Source organism: Peromyscus eremicus, chromosome 12 (genome assembly GCF_949786415.1).
Source record: "Peromyscus eremicus chromosome 12, PerEre_H2_v1, whole genome shotgun sequence".
Lineage (NCBI taxonomy): Eukaryota > Metazoa > Chordata > Mammalia > Rodentia > Cricetidae > Peromyscus > Peromyscus eremicus.
In genome coordinates, this window is record NC_081428.1 from 76,894,229 (window position 1) to 76,918,142 (window position 23,914).

The 23,914-nt window shown below is 39.8% G+C and overlaps 1 protein-coding gene across 1 annotated transcript in view; it reads right to left on the reverse strand.

The window, feature by feature from the left end:
* Fgd4 (FYVE, RhoGEF and PH domain containing 4) overlaps nt 1–23,914 on the reverse strand; it is a 129,625-nt gene that overhangs the window by 25,283 nt on the left and 80,428 nt on the right. Inside the window, exons 6-9 of the mRNA XM_059277045.1 lie at nt 17,465–17,603; nt 11,275–11,333; nt 10,844–10,990; nt 3,849–4,021 (exon numbers count right to left, since the gene is read on the reverse strand). Of these exons, the coding sequence (XP_059133028.1) occupies nt 3,849–4,021; nt 10,844–10,990; nt 11,275–11,333; nt 17,465–17,603 (518 nt within the window). The remainder of the gene's footprint in view (nt 1–3,848; nt 4,022–10,843; nt 10,991–11,274; nt 11,334–17,464; nt 17,604–23,914) is intronic.

Here is a 23,914-nt window from a genome sequence, read left to right on the forward strand (position 1 = left end):
GGTTATTGACTGTGAATGATTGGTTGTTTTCTGTCCACAACTTTTTCAGGTGCCACTGCTATGCCTCCCTATTAAGAATAGCTGTGGGGTTCTTTCCATAGCCCTTTGATGGTGTGCTTTATACTTGTTGGGTATACATATAGCTGTGAATGGTCAGGAAGATGATTTCTGCTTATATTTTACATTATTTAGACTGACATAGGATTCTCAGTCACAAAGGCAGCTTTTTACACAGACAGCTAATTTTGGACTTCAGAGCAGATTCAAAGCAGGCTGGTTGCCCTGGAGACAAATGTCTGGTTGTCCCTAGAGACAAATACATGTGGTCAATTTCCCAGGTGTTGTTTGTTGCTGTTTCAAGGTCAGGATAGAAACAACTTTATTAGACATAACTTTATTGGTAATTGACTTTTTGCATGTAGTCACAGTCTCAGGCTCAAGGTTCAGCCAATTGTTTACTGTCTGAGATCCCTCATCAACTTAGAGTTACGTGTATGGGTCAACGTGACATTACTAGCCTAAGAGAAACTATGTGACTTATCTTGTGTTATGAGAATTAGTAGGGCCCTGAAAATGTAACTTATAATTGTCCAGAGTTTAGTTGTGATCTGTGTAGAGCTATGTGAGAGAAGTATGTGTGTGTGCTGAGTGAGAGATGAAGAAGAAGCATGAGAGAAGTGTGTGTGTGTGTGTGTGTGTGTGTGTGTGTGTGAGTGTGTGTGTGCTGAGTGAGAGATGAAGAAGTGTGAGAAGTGTGAGGGAGTGAGTGGGTGAAAGAGTGAGTAAAGAGTGAGTGAATAATCTAGAAGAAGTAAGTGTGTGTGAGTGAGTGTGAGAGAGCTGTGTGAAAGAGCTGTTGTTACATAGAGGAGCTGTGCCTAGGATCTGTGTAAGTGCTGTATGTTGAGAGAGCTGTGTAAATGAGATGTTTAGCTGTAGCTGTGTGGAGATTTGTAACTCTGTGGAGACAAGGAAGATGAAGCTGTGTGGAAAAGAGATGTAGAAGAGAAATGTATGCACAGCCATGTGAAAAGATGTATGCACATAAAGAATGTAGTTGTGTGAAAATAGAGATTGCCAAGAAAGAGAGATTAAGTTGAAGCAAAAGAGAAGGTTACCATCAGGAAAGCATGTGCTTGTTCCTTTTTTCTTAGGTAACCAGTAGAAATTGTGTGTGTTTCCTTATTTTTTCCCCTCAGATAGAAAAAAGTCTAGCTCTCAGATAAGAATTTTTCCTAAGCCCTCACTGCCTTCATGGATTTTTTTTTTTTTTTGCATACCCTGGTGGTAGCTGGAGGCTGACCCCTCAAGCTACTGATAGGTATCTTTCGGTCATTTGACTATGATGTGGGGGTACCTTTTGGTTATCTGACTGTAATAGGATGTGGGGGTATCTTTGGTCATCTGACTGTAGTAGGATGTGGGGGTATCTTTTGGTCATCTGAGTGTAATATGATGTGGGGGTACCTTTTGTCATCTGACTGTAATAGGATGTGGGGGTATCTTTCGGTTATCTGACTGTAATATGATGTGGGGTACCTTTCGGTTATCTGACTGTAATATGATGTGGGGGTACCTTTTGTCATCTGACTGTAATAGGATGTGGGGATATCTTTTGGTCCTTTGACTGTAATAGGATGTAGGGGTATCTTCTGGTCATCTGACTGTAATATGATGTGGGGGTATCTTTCGGTCATATGACTGTAATATGATGTGGGGGTATCCTTGGTCATCTGAGTGTAATAGGATGTGGGGGTATCTTTTGGTCATATGACTGTAATAGATATGGGGGTATCTTTGGTCATCTGACTGTAGTAGGATGTGGGGGTACCTTTTGGTTATCTGACTGTAATAGGATGTGGGGGTATCTTTTGGTCATATGACTGTAATATGATGTGGGGTATCTTTGGTCATCTGACTGTAATATGATGTGGGGGTATCTTTGGTCATCTGACTGTAATATGATGTGGGGGTATCTTTGGTCATCTGACTGTAATAGGACGTGGGGGTATCTTTGGTCATCTGACAATAATAGGATGTGGGGGTATCTTTGGTCATCTGACTGTAATAGGATGTGGGGGTATCTCTGGTCTGCTCCTGTTGGTGTTTTCTATGTCTCTTGCATCTGCACTAGTTTCTCTTCCCAAGAGTTGCCTTTTCTTTATCATTTTATTGGGATCTTTTCTGTTTCAGGCATATACTTCTCTGACCATACTTCATAGAATTTTTTTTATCTTTCATAGTGTCCCAAAGTTCTCCCATGTTCTATTAATTTGCTGTTGTTGTTTTTTAAATTATTATGGGTCTTGACTGAGTGATCCAATCCTTTTCCTCATCTTCAAGCCATGAAGTGTTCTCTGCATGATCCATTCTGCTTGTTAGGTTCTCCACTGAACTTTTTTTCTATTTGAGTTAGTGGTTTTTTTTTTTGTTTTTTTTTTTTTTGTTTTCAGAATAAGTTTGGCTTTCCTTCAACATTTCTATCCTTGAATTCTATTTGCATATCTTGAATTGACTTCCTTATTTAATTAAACTGTTTATGTTTTCTTAGAGTATATTCATACCCTCTTCGAGCTCTTTGCTCGTGCTCAATCCTCTGTCTGATGAGCTTCCATCTCAGATTGACATTCACTTGCAAAGGAAATAATAGTTTTTCTCCAGTCTCACTGGGGATATTAGCCAACTTGAGGACAGACCCCATGCCCAGCAGAAGAAGACAGCCAACACAAAGGGAACACATGGTAACTTTTACCGACCTTTTCATCTCTTATCACTTTGGGCATTTATTGTCTTTTGTATACTATAGTTTCCAGTTTTGTGGGGTTTATGTGTGTGTGTGTGTGTGTGTGTGTGTGTGTGTGTGTGTGTTATCTCTGTGTGTTTCTTGTGCTTTCTCTTTTTTAGTTTTTTAATTGCTGGTTTGTTTGCCTGTTTGTTTTCTGGGGGCGGGGGAAGGAGAATGGAGTTGGTTAGGTGATGAGTCGAGAAGGATCAGAGAGGCATTGCAGCAGGGAGAACTGTGATAAGAACATATTGTATAAAAAAATTACTTAAAAAAATTCTTTGTCTGGAAGTCATTCCTAATTGCTTTCATTATTGGTCTTTACTATAGAATTGCTAGTTTTTGCAGGAGACATGTAGGAGTTGGCTGAATTTTTATTTTTTCAGTTTAAAATATTTATTTATTATTTTATGCATATGTATATGTGCCTGAATATATAAGTGATGCATCATGTGTGTGCAGGGCCAGCAGAGGCCAGTTTTGAGACTAGGATGCTAGGAGCCAAATCTAGGTCCTGGGAACCAAACTCCTCTGGAAGAGCAGCAAGTAAGTGCTTCTAGCCTTGAGCTGCCTGGCTGCTCCCTTTGTGTTTTAAATTCTGGTCCCTTTCTTCTCCCAGTGCAGTGTGGCTCAGCTTTTCCCCTGGTGGTCTGCTGTGTCTCCTCCTGCTCATGGCTTGTCTCTGCATTAGTTTATTATCAGGGCGGAGAATTTCAGCATGGGATAATAATCACTAAATGATGCTGTGGGAGGAGGAGGTACAGGAAAGAGTCTTTCCCTACAGCTCTCAAGACTCAATTGCAGCAGCGCCTTGACTTAAGTGCCTTGTCACACTGCAGTCACCCAACTGATGCCTACTGTATACACACCTCTGTCCTAGGCAATACAGGGATCAAAGGAAAGACATGATGTCTGTCTCAGTAAACCTCAATTTCCACCTACAGCTAGTCAAGATTTCCAGAGGACATCCGCTGTGGGAAAAACCCAAATGACAACTACAATCACCTCAGGGTCACTTATGACGTTTGATGTTCTCAGGGAGCCGTGGTGGGAAAGGCTCTCTTACCTGGCTTGCAGCTCCAGTGTTCTCTCTTTCCCAGACACCTGGAAAGTGTGTGGATATTCTTCATTGTGAGTCTCCACAATTTTCATTCCATCAATGCCAACTCTGGTTCGAACTGTAAATTTTGAGCCCACCAAGCTGAATCTGGGCACACAATATAGTAACATGTTGTTGAACTGCAAAGAGACAGAATACAAATTAATAAACAGGAAGACAAAGAAAATAAATCTGAGTAATGTAACTCTGGACAGAAATGCCACTGAATTTTTTTTAGAGTATATAACTTTCCTCTCTTTCTCTCCATTGTCTTGCTATGTAACCAGGATAGGTCTTGAACTACCAATCCTGTCTTAGAGTCCCAAGTGCTGGGGACATAGGCATATATTACCACATTTGAATGTTTTCTTAGAATTCAATTAAATATTCATTGAACAAATACATAATAAATGACTAAAGAGTGACTGAACTGTGAGACAAAATAAACAACTTCAAATATTCAGATCTGTCACACAAAAAATAAACTCATTTAGCATTTTTTAATAAAGTGGAACTTAAACCAAAGGATAAATGTAAGTAACCACTAGACTGCAGGAATCATACAAAGTATATCACATATCTGAATACTTTCTTTCTCCATATAATGTACTTTATACTTTTTCCCTCTTCCCAAATGATACATGAGAACTTAAGACTTCCCATGAGTTCCATTTTCATAGTATACTTTCCATTGCGATTCAAACTATCAGGAAAAAAAGGAGCATCAACAAATGCTATTGCCACTGCTCTTGGTTGCACATTAGAACTTACGTGGTGAGACCCTGTTGCTGAATACATCAAATATTCTGGATGCAAGGTGTAGAGAAGTTGAACACTTATCTGGAAGCTTCTTCCTCAACTAGCGCTTCTATAGTACTGGAAGGTGCTATGTGTGTTGCTGAGGACAGAAGTCATCAATGCCTCATCTCCATGTGGACCATGTGAGCTACAACACCGACCTGTTAGATAAGATGTGCCTACTATGCCAACAGTGGCAGGACTGATATGGGGGTAATCAAATGCTTCCTGATTGGATTTGGATTCTATAAGAGGAAAATCTGTCAAAAAACCCATGCGGAACTTACTACTGTTGTGTTGTTAACTGGATATGTTGTAAAGGTGCTTGGTAATTATTTATGTTTGTAGACATAAACAAAGGCTACTTTCAGCCCTGATTAGAGGCGCTTCTCTTTGCAGTAAATGCAGAGATTCATGCCCGTTCAAGGTGCTGAAAATAAGTGACTGTTGAGAGGTCAACTGTAAAGAGACATCTGCATCTCTCTCTGACGTCAAGGCCCAGAGAATACAACAAAAGAGGGAGAAAAGTATATGTAAGAGACAGAGGACCGAAGAGTGTGTAAGTTCTGTAAAACCTCGTCTTCTGGACACAACCTGCCACATTCGAACTCATAGAAGCTCTGGATACCTGCATAAGACCTGCACAAAGACGGTACCTGCTACAAACCTCATTGTCCCTGGGGAAAGGGGAGTCATTTTCTTCAGTTGTATAGTATTCTATACTCAGGTATATAACTCCCTACTCATACTTATCTAAGCAATCCTAATCAAAGTCATTAGGTCACAAAAAAGAAAAAAATGAGAGAGCGAGCATGTTGCTGAGAAGGAGGGGTTCATTTTAATAGGAGTATGTTAAGAAAGGGTAATAGGGATTGAATGCAATCAAAATATACTATGTGCATGAAATATCAAGAAGCTTTTTTAAAAACCAAAAACCACTCTATTTGTTCCTGAGATATCTTTCTGCATTCTAAATTAGTGACTCTTTTGAGGACAGAAGAAAAGACAGCATATTTTCTGAAGTGTTAGTCACAGTCCCATAGGTCACACTGACCCTGGGGATAATCTTCTTTAAACTGAAGCCAGTAGTGTGGATGGGAGTGTGGTGTGTGTAGTAGCAACCTCTCTTTTACACAAAGTAGGAGAGCTTATGTTAAAAATCACTAGTAAATATAAATTGCAGTGCTGATGGAATCCAACAGAAGTGTTAAGAAGTACAGGAGACTTGTTTTAATAACTATTCAGCATAATGTTTAAGGACATAATACAATTTTATATTATACACATTTTTAAAGTTACAAACTCAGTAAAGAAACTGGAGTTGCTTACTCCATCAGTAAATTAAAAATGAAAACTTTAAATTTGTCAGTGTACAGGATTCTGAAGTGGATCTTGAACTCAGAATGAGCTATCAGGTTTCAAGGAAAGTCACATAACTGGCCAGATTGGCTAACTTCTTGCTGGGGACTGGTGGAGCTGGGGTAGGTTCTGATAGGGGAATAACCTGGTAAAGAAAACCTCCAGGGTCCTTGTCTAGCTTTATAGGCAGAACCATGGTGGAGTAGTTTGCTGTCCTTGCTCTAAGGTACTTTTTATAGCATCCTCTACTGAGAAAGAGACCAGGAACACATCAACATTCAAAATAGTCTCAAAAAACTAGGAATAAACCTAATTAAAAAGATAAAAGAAACACACACACACACACACACACACACACACACACACACACACACACCCCAAAACAAAACAAAACCCCTTTAATCTCTAAAGAAAGAGATTGAGAAAATACTAGAAAATGGAAAGACCTCCCATGCTCATGGACTGGTAGAATTTTGAAAATGACCATTCAACCAAAAACAATCCACAGATTCCCCATGTCATTCTTCACAGAAATAGAAACTAAATTCTAAAATTCATATGGGACCACAAAAGACCTCATATAGCTTGAAATCCCAATTTCAAGATATGTTACAGAGCTATAGTAATAAAACCAATATAGTACTGGTAGGAAACAGGCATATAGACAAAGTGAACAAAATAGAATACCCAAATTTGAGCATATATATCTACAGTCATTGGACAAAGATGTCAGAAACTCAGTGAAGAAAAGATAGCATCTTCAACAAGGGATGCTGGAAAAAGTAGATGTTGACACAGAAGAATGCAATCAGACCCATGTCTATCACCCTGCACAAAAATCAAAAGACCTCAATGTGAACCCGAGTCAGTGAGACTGTAGACGAAAACAAAGACAGTCTGCACAGGACTTCTTTAGTTCAGGAAGTAAGGCCAAGAGTTGACAAATGGGACCTCATCAAGCTTACAAACTTCTGTGCATCAAAGGGCACAGTTGAGTTAAAAGGAAGCCCATAGAGTGGAAGAGACTCTTTGCCAGCTACACATCTGATAAACGATTGGTATTCATACTACAGAAAGAACTCAAAAATGAAGGTAAAGAAAATGAGTGACCCAACTTAAAAATGGGTTATGGATTTAAACAGAGTCCTGAAAAGAAGAAATACCGTAAACAGTGTTTTACTCCTTAAAATTAGGGACTCCACCTTACTCCAGGCAAGATCAAGAAAACAAGTGCTGGAAAGCATGTACAGAGAGAAACCCTCCTTCATTACTGTTGGGACTACAACCTGTGCAGCCACTATTGGTTGAAAGTCTTTTCAGTGTGAAAACACTGACCACAGGCCCTGGCTCTCCACTCTTTGTCATATGTCCAAAAGAAGACTGACCACAGGCCCTGGCTCCCCACTCTGTCATATATCCAAAAGAATCAACATTTTATTCCATAGATAAGTTTTACTCTATCCACAATAGCTAGGCAACAACCTATCTGTCCTCCAGGTGATGAAGGGATGATGGGAATATGGTACATATACATAGTGGAATTCTATTCAGCTGTAAAGAGAAAATGAAATAAAGAAATCTGCAAGTAATGAATGGAAATAGAATATATTATACTGGGTTAAGTGGCCTAGATCCAGCAAGGCAAATGTCACGTTTTAACACTTGTGTGGATTCTAGACCTGAATCTTCAGATGTGAGTATATAACCTGGGGTATCCACAGAAACCAAGATAGTAAAAGGGGCCAAGGTGGGAGGAAGGACTAAGATCCACAATCAACATGTACAAGCAGGCAGACGCTGATGCTGAGAATTCTGTCCAGCATAAGCAGTTCTTTCTATTCCATATATTTGATGATTTGACATCTTCACAACTTACTGACACTAAAGGATCACTCAGTCCACTGCTAAATGTGAATCTGCCTTCCCATTTAGCCTACTAGACAAGAAGGCAATTTTCAAATACTGTTTATTTACCTGCACTATCATCCCTTACCCTCATCACCTGAGGACCAGGTACTGAATAGTGAACCCTGTGCTTCAGATCCCACTGAAATTGCTCAAACCAGAGATTTTAAGCCATTTACTGGGTCCTTCTTCTTTCCCTTGTGAACTACTAGGGCTCTTGCCCATTTTTGATGCTTGTCCTCTCTGCCTCTTCACTGGTACTAGGAGCTTCTCCGTTGCTTCTCTCCATGGTACATGGTTCCTCCTCTTGGGATCAGTGTTTTCAATGGCAATCATAGTCTCACCTGAACAATAATGAAACCTACATTTTGTAATGGACTTCTAAATAGAACTTGGAACCCTGGTATGCTTTTGTTTCCTATTTTGCTACGTATAAAACTATAACCTAGGAAAAACAAAGTACTTCTGCTTAACAGAAATGAGTTTTTATAGTGAATTTGGACAATATCTAAAATTATTATTGAGTGACTGGCCCAGAAAAGTATCTCCAATACTGTAATAGTGGTATTTTTATCTTGGAGGTAGCCAACAACTGTCTAACTGGACTCAAGACCCACTTGATAGGAGAGAATTTATACTTGGAACTGTGAACCTAGCCAACTACTTGTAGCTGGAGAGGTCATAGTCCCTAGAAGACTCTACTACTGTCATTTTCCTAAACAATATAATTTCTAAGTGCATACTAAACAATTAGCTTTATACCCACAAATAAATGTGGCTCTTGCCCCTTATCAAAGAAGTTTCTTTTTTTCAACAGATGTTGTCTATTACAGAGATCCACAACTCCTCAAAATATAGAGAATAAGGGTCTGTGGGGTGCTCAAGGCCAACAGATACATTTACACCATCACCTCTCACCCAAGCCACAGAGGACATTGTGGAAGAGATGCAGGAAAGATTGTAAGAGGCAAAGGACCAGGAGGCCTGCTATTAGATAATGTCTTTACAGGAAGCTACACCCACGAAGTCTCAACAATATGGTTACTTAAACAAGACTTGCATAATGACAAAGTCAGTTTATGTGCCAATGTGGATAGGAGAAATTTTACAAGGTTCCACCCCTTGATGAAGAGCTCCTGACCATCAACAGCTGCTGAGAGACAGAAAATCAGTTTTCTTTAGGGACAAGCTCCCTGATGGGTTAGCCAATCCCCAAAGGTCAATCCTAAACACATGGATATACAAGCAACCCTAAATAGATGCAATAGGTTAATTAAAGAAGTCATGAATTTATCCTTTGTTGACAGAACCATTTCATTGCTTAGAATATACCATACTTTGCTTTGTGTGGATATCTGTTTTTTTAAGTTTTTGAGCTAACAATCTTAGAATTCAAATAGTTGGGTAGTGTGGTAACAAAATGTTCTTTAAAAAAAGAGAAAAACAAAAACTGTGAGTCTGCTGAGATGGCTCAGCAGGTAAAGAAGCCTGACACCCTGAGCTTCAGCCCCAGAACCCCCAGGGTAGAAGGAGAGAACTGCTCCTGTACGCAATTCTCTAACCTTTGCACATACCATGGTGTGGGTACACACACACATACATGTATGCACACTCACCTCACCCTCCTTCACCCCTACACTCACCCACATACTCACTCACCCACTCACCCCACACACTCACACACTAACCCCCACACATTCACCCCACACATTCATTCACCCACTCATGCCCACACACTCACTCCACACATAACCACTCACTCACCCTCATACACACTCATCCACTTGGCCTACACACTCACCCCACACACACACCCACTCACCCCACACTCACTCACACACTCACCCCCAATACTCTCACTCTCCCACACTCACCTCCTACACACTCATCTAGACACTCAATCACTCACACACACTCACCCACACACTCACTTGCACACTCAGACACGAACATATTCACACATACTCACATACAAATATTCCTACACAAATAAATATATATAATAAAACATTAAAAACACTGTGGGATATTAAAAATTCCTCCTATGACAATTAATCCCTATAATTTTTTTTTCAAAGAAAGATGGAAATAATGTAGAATTTCTCAGGTCTTGAAGACAACTCTTTATAGATGCTAAAATGATGCTTGGCAGTAAGAAAATGAGCCACTAGACAGGCTCATTACAAACTTATCTCAACAATAATCACAATATATAACATTTGCTGAGTTATTATTCAATGTTAGTTTATTATCTGTTAGCCATTTTTATGACCTGTTTCATCTTTTTAGGCATAGAGAGAAACAGAGTTCATCTTAGTAACAAAGAATAAAGGTAATGTGGACAGAAACTGAACAAGGTAATTTGTCATTGTATCTCCCCATTTGAGTAAGTCCTAGATGAACTATCCTTCTCAGAATGCTAAGGAAGGGACAGAAGCTGACTGTGCCCAGGACAGGAGCACATTCACTTTCTTCTCTAGATAGTTTAGATTGGTGACTGTGGAGGGATAGGGGGACAATTGTCACAGGAAATAGTTTGGCAACAAAATGGTTAAACACGATATAATAATACCCATCAGCCTATAAGAACAAAAGGAAAGATAAAACCAAAATCAAGCAAAGGAGGATTTCAGAAATGGAATCATGCTCACGTGTCCACTATGGGCTACAGTCATGGGAAGGCTACCTTGTCTCCAGTATGCATTACCTGCAGTTGATCAGCTCACAAGTATAAGAGAAATACTCATCACAGTTCTTAAGATACTCTCACGGAAAATCCCACCAATGTGGACTAAAGCAGGTGTGATGTAATCACTGTGGAACTAAGCAACTATGTCACTTCATGTACAGGAATTTCAGGGAACTGCTGGTGTGCAACTGGCTGACGCTATCGAACTTACTAAGAAGAGGTAGCGTTCTTGTGCTGATGTGTTCCGAGCTGCTAGTTTAAGGATTTGTCCTTCTTTTATTAGTTCATTTGAGGGATTTACAATGTCTTCTTCTTCTCCCAACATCTCATAAATCTCTAAGAGTTTCTTCAGGTTCTCCTGGGAAATTAAAACAAAACACAGCAAGATCAAATATAAGGTAATTTAAATTTAACTAAAATCTATGTAATTTAATATATTGAGAGTAAGTTTACATTTTGGTATAAAATGTATTAATAAAGTGAATCCTAAAAAAAAGAGGGGAATGGATTAGAAAGTTGGTAAACATTCTTTTCTGCTCACCTTTATCTGTTCATTTTGGTCAAAAATCTATAACAGTCAGAGTTTATATTGCTGACTGCTGTTTAACCAGAAGGTTCCCAGGTCCTCTGAAAGCCACTTACCATTTTCCTTATTGCACTATTAGAATGGCTTGCTGCTGTAGATATAATTTCAAGTGATTCTAAATGGGAAAAAGAAAAGTAAATAAATGTTTTGTCCATCCTATACAGAAACACAGAGATCAAAGACGATGAAAATCTCTAGTATACGGTTTCCACAAGTTATTTGTTAGCAATTTATCTCCAATTACAGGATATTTACTTCCAAAATGATATATGTAATTTAGTATATAATAGGCCTTAGAAATGAACTTGCATTTACAGTATGCACGACCAGGTTTGAAGCACTTTGCCAGTAGTAATTTCATATAAACAGCAGTCCCACACCATCAGTCCATTTGTTGTGGCTCAAAAATAGCAAATAGAAATTTCCAGTAAAAAAAAAAATTCCTAAGTATAAATTTTATATAGCACACAATTAAAATTATTCTATTTTATTATATAGTATTAATTTCTAATTTAAAAATTAAACTGTATCATAGATATATGTAGGAAACATTGCTGTATGTAAAGTTTAGTACTAGTAACAAAGGAATACACAGTACATTTTGGAAAGTAGCTCCTGAGGAACTTGTCTACTAGTTGGTGAGTTCTTTCATTTCCTTTTGCCCCATGATAGAAATAAGGAAGTGATGTGACTTGGTCCTAGATCATATGACTCAAACTTCTGATACTACAGTTTGCCTACTAAACATAAACAGCTTTCTTTGGAAAGCACAACAGTCTGATTTGGTTAGAGTCTGAGGGCTTTACAGCCTGACAGTGCTGGGAGGGAAAGGAAAGGGTGGAGTGTGGTGTGCCCAGGAGCACAAACTATGCCCCTATATCCCTACCATTGCAGCCCCAGTTGCAGGCCAACAGGCAAGACTCCTGCAGGCAGGCCAGAGACTACCACCATCCCCCACTGGACCCTGTAACCTACAAGCCCTACTCCACCCTACAAGCCCAACCATTCCCTGAGACCACAGCTGCTTTCTGAGACACAGACTCCACCAGGTCCAATAAGACCAAGAGCTCCGATTAGATTAAGAGCTCCCATTGGACCAAGACTGCTGATTGGACTAAAAAAGGCTCCCTCAGACAAGACATCATTTGCATGGAGTGGAAAAAGAAATAGGTAGACCAGTGCAAAAAAAAAAAAATTCAACAACATACAGAGCAATATGGTACCACCAGAAGCTAGTGGTTCTACATCTGTGAGACTGAACATCCCAATGCAGAAGAAACTGACTTTAAAAATGACTTAAGAAGATGATAGAGACCTTTAAAGGGGAAATTAAAAATTCCCTTAAAGAAATCAAGGAAAAGAGAAACAAAAATTGGAAGAAATCAATAAATCCCTTTTAAAAAGCCAAGAAAACTAAGAAAAAGCAATCAAACAAGTGAAGGAAACAATTTAAGACTTGAAAACTGAAATAGAGGCAATGAAGAAGACACAAACTAAGGGAATGCTGGAAACAGAAAATATGAGTAAATGAACAGAAACTACAAATGTAAGCATAACCAACAGAATGCAAGAGATGGAAGAGAGACTATCTAGTGTAGAGGATACAATAGAGGAAATAGATTCATCAGTCAAAGAAAACATTAAAGCCAAAAAAGTCATAACACAAAATGTCCAGGAAATTTGGGACACCATGAAAAGACCAAACCTAAGAATAATAGGGATAGAAGAAGAAGAAGAAGAAGAAGAAGAAGAAGAAGAAGAAGAAGAAGAAGAAGAAGAACTCGAACTCAAAGACACAGAGAATGTATTCAACAAAGTCATAGAAGAAAACTTTCCCAACCTAAAGACAAAAATGCCTATGAAGATACAAGAAGCTTACAGAACACCAAATAGAATGGACCCCCCCCCAAAAAAAAAGTCCCCTTGCCACATAATAATCAAACCAGTAAACATACAGAACAAAGAAAAAATATTAAGAGCTGCAAAGGAAAAAGGCCAAGTAACATATAAAGGCAGATCTATAAGAATAACACCTGACTTCTCAATGGAGACTCTGAAAGCCAGAAGGTCCTAGACAGATTTTATGCAGACACTAAGAGACCATGGATGCCAACCCACACTATTATACCCAGCAAAACTCTCAACTGCCATAGATGGAGTAAACAAAATATTTCATGATAGAACCAGATTTTAAATATACCTATCCACAAATCCAGCCTTACAGAAAGCACTAGAAGGAAAATTCCAACCTAAGGAAGTTAGATACACCCGTGAAAACACAGGCAATAGATAATCCCACACCAACAAATACCAAAGAAGGGAAACACACAACACTGCCACCAAGAAATAACAGGAATTAACAATCACTGGCCATTAATATTGATTAATATCAATGTGTGGTGATATTGTGTTCCCCAATATATTGTGCACCCTAATAAACTTATCTGGGGTCAGAGAACAGAACAGCCACTAGATATAGAGGCTGGAAAATGGTGGCACACACATACCTTTAATCCTAGCATTCTGGAAGCAGAAATCTGTCTGGATCTCTGAGTTCAAAGCCACACTGGAAACAGCCAGGCATGGTGACACATGCCTTTAATCCCAGGAAGTGATGGCAGGAAGCAGAAAGGTATATAAGGTGTGAGGACCAGGAACTAGAGTCTGGTTAAGCTTTTAGGATTTTGAGCAGCAGTTCTGCTGAGATCCATTCGGATGAGGACACAGAGGCTTCCAGTTTGAGGAAATGAAATCAGCTGAGGAATTGGCGAGGCGAGGTTAGTTGTGGTTGGTTCTGTTTCTCTGACCTTTCAGTGTTCACCCCAATACCTAGTTCTGGGTTTGTTTTTTATTAAGAAGACCTTCTAACAATTTGTGCTATATCAATGGACTCAATTTGCCTACAAAAAGACACAAGCTAACAGAATGGATATGAAAACAGGATCAGTCCTTCTGCTGCATACAAGAAACACACCTCAACTTCAAAGATAGACACTACCTCAGAATAAAATGCTGGGAAAAGACTTTCCAATCAAATGGACTCAAGAAGCATGCTGGTGTAGTTATCCTGATATCTAACAAAATGAACTTCAAACTAAAATCAATCAAAAGAGATTGGGAAGGACATTACATATTCATCACAGGAAAAACCCACCAAGATGAAGTCTCAATTCTGAACATTTATGCCCCAAATACAAGGGCATCCACATTTGTAAAAAAAAAATTAATAAAGCTTAAATCACATATCAAATCCCATACACTAGTAGTGGGAGACTTCACCCCACTCTCACCAATAGACAGGTCTGCCAGACAGAAACTTAACAGAGAAATAAGGGTAGGAGATGGGGGATGAGAATATAAGGGAACAGGGACAGAGTGGGAGAGCAATGAAAGAGATACCATGATAGAGGGAGACATCAATGGGGATAGGGAAAAACAGGGTGCTAGGGAAGTTCCCACGAATCTACAAGGATGACTCCACCTTAAGACTACTAGAAATAGTGGAGAGGGTGCCTGAACTGGCCTACTCCGGTAATCAGATCAGTGAATACCCTAACTGTCATCATCCAGTAACTGATGGAAGCAGATGCACAGATCCACAGCCAAGCACCAGGCCCAGCTCCAGGAGTCCAGTTGAAGAGAGAGAAGAGGGATTTTATGGGCAAGGGGCATCAAGATCATGATGGGGAAATGTACAGAGACAACCAAACCAAACTAGTAGAAACTCATGAACTGTGGACCAATAACTGTGGAGCCTTGATGAGACTAGACTAGGCCCTCTCCATAAGCGAGACAGTTGTGTAGCTTGACTTGCTTAAGGGGCCCCCTTGCAGTGGGATCAGGATTTGTTCCTGGTACATGAGAGGGCTTTTTGGAGCCCAGTACTTATGGTGGGACACCTTACACGGCCTTGGTGCAGGGTGAGGGGCTTGGACCTACCTCAACTGAATGGACTAGGCTCTGCTGACTCCCCACGGGAGGTCTTGCCTTGGAGGAGGTAGAAATTGGAGGTGGGTTGGGGGAAAAGGCTGGGGGTCAGCGTGGGAGGAGGAAGGGGGGGGTCTGTGGTTGGTATGTAAAATGAAGAGAAAACTTCTTAATAACAAAAAAACGAATCTTTAGATATAGAATGTTAAAGCAGTGCTGTACACAGGATTTGAATTATGCACTTGGCATGTCCTGGTGGCCATGGATGGGCAGCTCCACACAAGGATCATCACATCTCTCTATAAGAAATGCCCCTTTCTAGAGGGCTGGCCTGAACCCTGGGGAGAATGGCTGAGGATGGACCCATCCACAGTCCTACTGAGAATGAGCCTGGCTTGGCTCAGTGTATTTTCTGCTTCTGGAGCTGGAAAGCTGGGGAGCCAGATGACAACCCACAGAGGAACCGAAAAACCACTCATCTGGGTGCACACTCCTGACTGTCAAGAAGCAATATGAAGAATTAACCCTCAGTATTTTTGAACCAGACAAGGATAGCACCAAGAACAAAACTGCAATGGAAACGAACAGCAAGCGGAAAGAACATGAAGAACGTTTGCAGAAAGTCTGCCAGGCTGGCCATAGCGTGGCTGCCCTGGAGTGAGTCTTCACTGAGGTAACCTGGTTGCAAGCGACATGCCACTACCAAGCTATGTTCCCCTCTTTCCCCAGTATTTCTGTAACAATATTCTCTAACAATATCTTAGGGAGGGATAATGCCAGTATTTCAAAAGTGGAGAGTTAACAATTTTTGTTTTCATTTCAAAGTGTCCCCAGCCTGTGTGGCTGGAGCTATAAATACAGCTTCCAATCCCTTTGTGGCTTTGCCGCATCGAGTCCTGCACTTAATGGTAAGGAGGAGTGAGGGAGGCAATGTCCTTACGGCAGGATCTGACTTGAGGGGTTTGTCTGCATCCTGATGCTCTGAGCAGATGATGTGTTCCATGTACTGTGACCTGGCTGATTTATAGGTTGGACTCTGAAGATCCCCTTGTCTTTCTAAATGTGACTCTTCGTAAGGCAGGGAAAGAGGATACGGTCACTTAAAAAGAAAAAGAGCATTTTTACATGTTTGGGACCATGTGAGTACAGGCAGCTCTGTGTGTGACATACAAAATCCAGGATGGAGTAAAACAAAATGGCAAAGGCTGGGGCAACTGCCAAGAGAAGTGAAGGAAGAGCTGTAAGACGTACTTCCAGTTCACCAGAAGCTCGGCACTAACACCCAGTACTCATGGGGGAAAATAAGAGCGTGGCCCCATAAGTATCAGGCCAGGAACTATCACAAGTCAAACTATACAAACTTCAGAAGGAGCAAAGAGTGAGAGACGTTTCTGTGGTCACTAAGTCAGTGGGAAAATACACTAGAGATGGCCTGTGCTCTAGATGGGACTTGGATCCTCACCTCAGAATAACACTGGCTTAAGAAAAAAGTCAAAAACATGCAGGAGGACTATACTGTATTATTAGCACTGTCCAAATATTGAACCATGACTATTTCTTAATTTTTACTCATTCCTTTAATTTTTTAGAGGTTTAAAAAAAACATACTAGAATGGAGGTAAAACATGGCTTTTTGTTTGTTTGGTTGGTTTAGTTAGACAGGGCCTCATTATTTAGCCCTGGCTGGCCTGGAACTCACAGATCCACCTGCCTCTGCCTCTGGAGCACTGAGATTTAAAGCCACTACATATGGTGCACCATGTACATATGAGAATGTGATACACAAATCTCTGAGCTTAATCTCTAATATCACAAAACTTTAAAACTGTATGAGAAGCTAAAGAATTAATGAAACTCACTAATTAGTCTTAAAAATTCTTCATTCTAATCTAGTGAAATAATTAAAATGACCAACACAATTGGAATAAAGGTCTTTTGGAGGAAAATGTTACTAGACAATAAAGCACCTCACGTCCTGTGTGTCTCAGGGAGTAAGGCTAACAGTTATATTTACACAGTAATTGTCTTCTTTGCTTTCTTGGTAGGCACCAGCAGCACCTATGAGAAGGTAACTACATCACTACTCCAAACACCTCTAAGCCTATGGTTTTAGATCTCACAGTTAGTGATTGACATGCATCCAGAATGGGAAGCACAACTGCATTTCTCTAAGCCATTGTGATCCTGACTTAAAGTGGCTTGTTTCATTAAGGTGCTGACAATGATGTCCAGTGTGATGATGTAAAACACTTCATTGGAACCAAAGGGCTGTCTGGCTATATCATTCTGCTGCTGTTGAGGGAGAATAAAACCATTTACTTTTCGCATCATTCCAGTCTGGGGAGTCAGGGGACAGCTTCTTCAGGTAGTCCTTAAGGAGCATCTCATAGCGAGGGATCCGCTGAATAGGCTCCAGCATGTGATGCTGCAGGGTTAAGCTTCCACAGATCTTCTGTTTCTGTAATCAGCAAGATTTTTATTTTTAAATATTTTAATTACATTGATGGATTGATTGATTGTATGTGCATGTGAGTATGAAGGTCTGAGGACAACCTGCAGTTCTCTCTTTGTACCACATGGGTCTGGGGAACAAAGTCAGGCCATCAGGCTTGGTGGCAAGTCACTCACTGAGCCCTATAATCAAGGTTTTTAAAGGAATATTTAAAAATTAGGTTAACCAATATAAAATCACAATGTAATAAAGAACTTTCATCAAGGGCAGTATTTTCTATCAAATATAGTACATTACACTTCTGGGGTGCTTGAGAAAGTGCAGGTTTCTGAGTGCCCACCCCCACCCCAGTCTATAAATCCAATGCTGGGAGAAGCCAGAGACTATGCATTTAAGATATCCCATCATATCGCTGCCCATATGACACAGAGATACCGAGCTTCCCTTCAACGTCACCTTCCATTCTGACTACTCCAAGGTTGTTTGCCAAGGACAATGACCTCTTCCTGCCCCTTTGTCTCTCTTTGGGACTCACCAGAACCTTAAGCCTGGGACCCTTTAGCCTGCCCACTTGGCACAGAGACACAGGTAGGCTACCTGCACTCAGGTTCACAGTCCCGCTCCAGTCTGATAGGCCCAGGACTGCCTGCCAGAGCTCTCATCTCCTCTGGCCTGTCTCTCTCCCTTTGGGACTTCTACGTTCTCAGCCTGCTCTCCACATGGGACTCTGTGGCCAGCATATATGGCTAGAAGACCCAGGCTACTTCCTCCTTTCTGCCAGCTGCCTGACTGGAACCTTCCAGTCGCCATATCCAGTCTTGAGTCACCATATCCAGTCTTGAGACCCAGGAACAGTCTATATTACCAGGAAAACTTGTTACAAGATCCTTGTTTCCAAACCACTTAAGGGGCCAGACTATATCTGATAAACAGAGACCTGGGATAGAAGGATGTAGCCCTAACTACTAGACAAATAGAAGAAATTGACACCTCAACTCTGCCATAAACATTATAAATATCCCCAATGAAAGAAGAAAGGTGATTTGAACAAAAAAAACCTCAACCAACAAACTAACTCCAGATACACAAATCTCAACACATAAATAAAAACAATAATAACCCCCCCACACACAACCAAAAAAATAAAAAACCAAAATAATACATCTCCTTCCCCAAATATAAATCCCATAATAATGACCCTGTTACAAAGTATGGAAGAACTCTCAAAGAATTCAAAAGAATGATTACAATTATGATCAACAACTCAAAAAAGATAAGGACAAAGAGATGAATGTAATAAAAAAGTAAATCCAAAATATGAAAGTAGTTTGAATTTTTAAAGAAAATCGAACTGAAATGATACTGAAAATGAAAAACTCTTAGAGTTTATTTTGGCTTGATTTCAGAAGGTTAAGAGCCCATCACAGCAAGGAGGCATGGTGGCCAGAAATGAAGGTAACCAAAAGTCTGAAGCAGAGGGGACTAACTGGAAGCATGGTGAAACTACACCTCCTGTGACATACTTCTTCCAGTAAGGCTAGACCACCTAGACCATCTCCAAACAGAGGCACCAAATGGGAACCCAGTGTTGAAATACATGAAATCTGGGAGACACTCTTCATTATAACTATCACAAACATTGAAATACTGAATGAAGAAAAGACATTGAAAGGTGGACAAGAGAAAGATGAAGTCACTTATAAAAACAGGCCTATGAGAACAAACCTGATTATCTGGCAGAAATCTTTGAATCCAGAACACATCTGGAAAGACATATTCCAAGTCCTGAAAGACCACAACTGCCAACCGTGGTTGTTAAAATTTAGATGAAGTGAAAACTTTCCATGATGAAAACAGATTAAAAGAACTTATGACTAGTAATATCATAATACAGAGGCTACTAGGAGGAATATTTTGACTAGTAAGAACATACTACAAAGGCCACTAGAAGGAATATATCAATCTGAAAGAAGTATGAACATGTCCAAGGGAGCATGTCAGGTCAAGCAATCAAAAGAGATCCATGAAAACATTATTAAGTCAATAAAACAACAGGAATTAATACATACTATTCAACAATTACTTTGAATATTAATGATCCAAATTCCTCAATAAAAAGACCCAGACTAAAAGACTCAGACACATAACTCATTGTCAATGATAAGACACAACCTTAGGGTAAAGGATGGAAAAACATATCCCAGCAGATTATACTAAGAAACAGCAGGCATAGATATTATAATATCAACAAAATAAACTTCAAAGCAAAACTAGTCAGAAGGGAGAGGGAAGAACAACACTTCATACTCCTAAAAAAAATACATCAGTAAGATATTATAGTGGTAAATATATACTAACCCAACACAGGGGCACCTGATTTCAAAAAGAAACACTGTTAAAATGAAAACCACAGACTGACACAACACAGTGACAGTCATTGACTTCAACACTCCACTCTCAACAATACAACCAACATCTTGCTAAATGGAGAAAAACTCAAAGCGTTTCCACTAAAATCAGGAACAAGAAAAAGATGTCCCTTCTCCCCATCCTGTTCAATACAGTACTTGAAGTCTTAGCTAGATCAACAATACAAGTGAAGGAGATCCATTTGGAAAGGGATAAATTAAAATATCACTATTTGTAGATGATATGATTCTATATACAAAGACCCTAAAGACTCCATCAGAAAACTTCAAACATCTGATAAACACATTCAGCAGCAGGACACAAAATCAACACACAGAAATCAGTAGCCTTCCTAAAAACAAATAATATCTTAAGGCAATGAACAAGAAACTGAAGATACCAGAAGATATAAAGACCTCCTATGCTCATGAATTGCTAAGATTCATATTGTGAAAATGAATATCCTAAAAAGTAATCTAAAGATTTAGTATAATCAAAATTCCAAACAACTAGTTACAGAAAATGAAAAAAAAACCAATCTTGTGTTTCATATGGAAATACAAATGATAAGCCCAGTCAAAACAATCCTGAAAAATAAAATAAAATCTGCTGGAGGTATCACCATTCTAGATTTCAAGTTATACTTCAGAACTATAGTAATAAAAGAATCATGGTGTTGGCATAAAAACAAAATCATTGATCAAGGGGATAGCTTGTGGACTCACAGATAAGCCCACATTCCTTCAGCCATCGGAATTTTAACAAAGAGACACAGAAGAAAAAAACAGCATCTTCAAAGACAGGTGTTCTTTAAACTGGCTACAGGAGACCCTCAACCTGCACAAAACTCAGCTCCATATGGATCAAAGACATCAGCATAAGACCTGAAACCTGAAAGGAGAAAATAGGGATTATGCTTGAACTCATTGGCACAGGAAAGGGCCTTCTGAACAGGACCTGGACAGCATAGACATTAAGACCAACAATTAATAAATGGAATCTCACGAAACTAAAAGGCTTCTGCACAGCAGAGGATACAATCATTCAATTGAAGAGGCAGCCTATAGAATGGCAGAAAATATTTACATCTGATAAGCTAGACTATACAAAGAACTAAAAAAAACCTAAACAACCCAACTAAAAATGGGACATGAAACTAAACAGAGATTTCTCAAAAGATGAAATATAAATGGCTAAGTTAGATTAACAAACAATCAAAAAGTTCTACATTCTTAGCCAATCAGAGAAATGAAAATCAAAGCTACCTTGAGATTTCCTCTTATTTTAGTCTAAATGGCTAAGTTTCAAAAATAGATGATGAAATTCAAAAATACATCGTGACAAATGGTTTGCATGATGAGAGGAAAGTGGAACACTACCACTGCTGGAAGAGTGCAAATGCTGTGGCCACCGTGGAAACCAGTGTGGAGGTAATCAAAGACCCAGAAACAGACCTACCACATGATCCAGTATATCACTCTTGGGCATTAACCCAAAGGATTCTTATAACAGAGATACCTGCTCATTACAGCAGACATATCCATCAACTGATGAATGAATAGTAAAAGAGTGGTATGTTTATACAATGCAATACTATTCATCTGTTCAAGATCAAATTTACAAAACTTGTAGGTAAATGAATCTATCTATCATTCTGAGTAAGGTAATTCAGACACAGAAAGGCAAATGATGCATGTTTTCTCTCATTTCTGGGTGTTAGCTGTGAACATTTAGCTCTCTCTCTCTCTGGCTTGAAAGTGTGTAGCCCTGTGAATGTTACAACAGTCCCTTTGAGCTCATATGTCAGTCCTGTTGTGTCTCAGAGACACTGTTTCCTTCATGTTATCCTTCCCCCCTGAATCTTACAATCTTTCCTCCTCTTCTTCCACATAGGTCCCTGAACCCTGAGGGAAGAGGTGTGATGAAGACATCCCGCTTAGTACTGAGATCTCTCACTTTCTGCACACTGTCCAGTTTTGGGTCTCTGTGTTAGTTCCCATCTACAGCAAGAGGAAGTTTCTCTGGTGTTGGCTGAACAAGGCAACGATATATGTCATTAGGAGTCATTTTATTACTATGTTCCCTTAGCATAAGAAAAGTATTTGGTTTTCTCCTAGGCCCATGGCCTATCTAGTCCCAGGTTCTTGGCCAGCTAATCTGTATAAGTCAGGGTTTGCATCTCATGGAGTGGGCCTTAAATCCAATCAGAGAGTTATAGTTGCTCCCATGATGTTTGTCCCACCACTGCACCAGTGTAACATGTAGGTAGGTCACGGTTATAAATTGCAGGGTTTGGAGCTGGGCTGTTGTTTACCTTTCTCTTTTGGTAGCATGCAGTGTAACTTATAGAACCATAGAACAGTAGTTTGTAGGGGTGGAGGCTCTAGTTACGTAACAGCTAAACTTCTTTGTGTTCAATGAGATATATATGTACAATAGCCTGATTGTTTAAGGGTTTCCCTGGGAACCCTTTGACCAAGAACTAAACTATATGTAACCCATTTTTGGCACTAGAGGTTCCACTTGATGATAAAAGTGCTGGACAGAGGGAGGGATTTTACTCTCCCTCCTCCATTACCATCTCTCCAGGATCACCAACAGCACCGTAACAACATGCTTGCAGCTGCCTCTCCTCCCAATCAACTCCATGCACTGGAGACCCCGACTCTTGTCTCAGACCTAGAGTCCTAAAGCCCTTTGTCCCTGTCTCTCTGGATTATTCTTTGTCCTACTGCAGCCTACATCCAGGTATTCCTCCTCTCACCACACTTCCAACTTTCTGGGGACCCTGCCTCTTGGGGTGGATCCCCTCAACCCCCCAGTCTTCTCTCTTAGACCATCCCTATTCCTCTCTGCCACACACTGACCTGTAGAAGTACTGTCTACCAGGCAACCCACAGCCACCATACTTTTCTAAGATCCAGAAAGGGGAACAGAAACCAAGGAATTGAACACCCACCCAACAAAGACAAGAACATCCAGAATCACTGCAGTCACCTTAATCTCCAATGCCTAGACACCAGCATAAAAGCACAATCCAGGACAATATGCTTTCACCAGCACAAATTAATGGCTTAATGATGCAACTCCAAAAGTTGGTAAAACAAGAACAAACTAAATCCAAACCAAGTCCATGGTAAAAAATAATAAAATCAGAACAGAAATCAATTAAGTGGAAACAATGAAAAGAATACAAAGAATCAATAAACATAAGAGCTCACTCTTTGAGAAATATACAGAAAATTGACAGACCCTTCACCCAAGTAACCAGAAATGAAAAACAAAAACAAAAACAAAACAAAACATCAAGCTCCACAATTTCATAATAGCTGTCCTAAATGTACTGAAGTTTACTGAGATTTATAGACTTTGGGTTTGGTTAATTTTGATGTATGACACTTATTTTATTTAAAAATATTTTTCATAATAAAGCTTATAAAGTTAAATAAATACATATATGTATTTATAGTCTTTATATTATCTCTTAACTTAAAAAAAATGGGACACTGTAAAAAATAATTATAGCCTTGTAGTATTGGGTTATAATTAAAAAACACATAAAATTGTAGTTTTAGATGTTGTGCCGGTTGTTTTTTTGGTCAACTTGACACAAGTTAGAGATATGTGAGAAGAGGGAACCATAACCAAGAAAATGCCCCCAGCAGATCTGCCTGTAGACAAGTCTATAAGGTATTTTCTTCATTAACGATTGATGTGGGAGGGCTTGGAGGGCTCAGGCCACTGTGGGTGGTGCCACCCCTGGGTAGTTGGTCCTGAGATCTGTAAGAAAGCAGGCAGCGTGACATGGAGAACAAGTTAGTAAACAGGGTTCCTCCATGGCTTCTGCTTCAGTTCCTGTCTTCATGTTCTTCCTTTCTTGAGTTCCTGTCCTGACTTCCCTCAGTGAT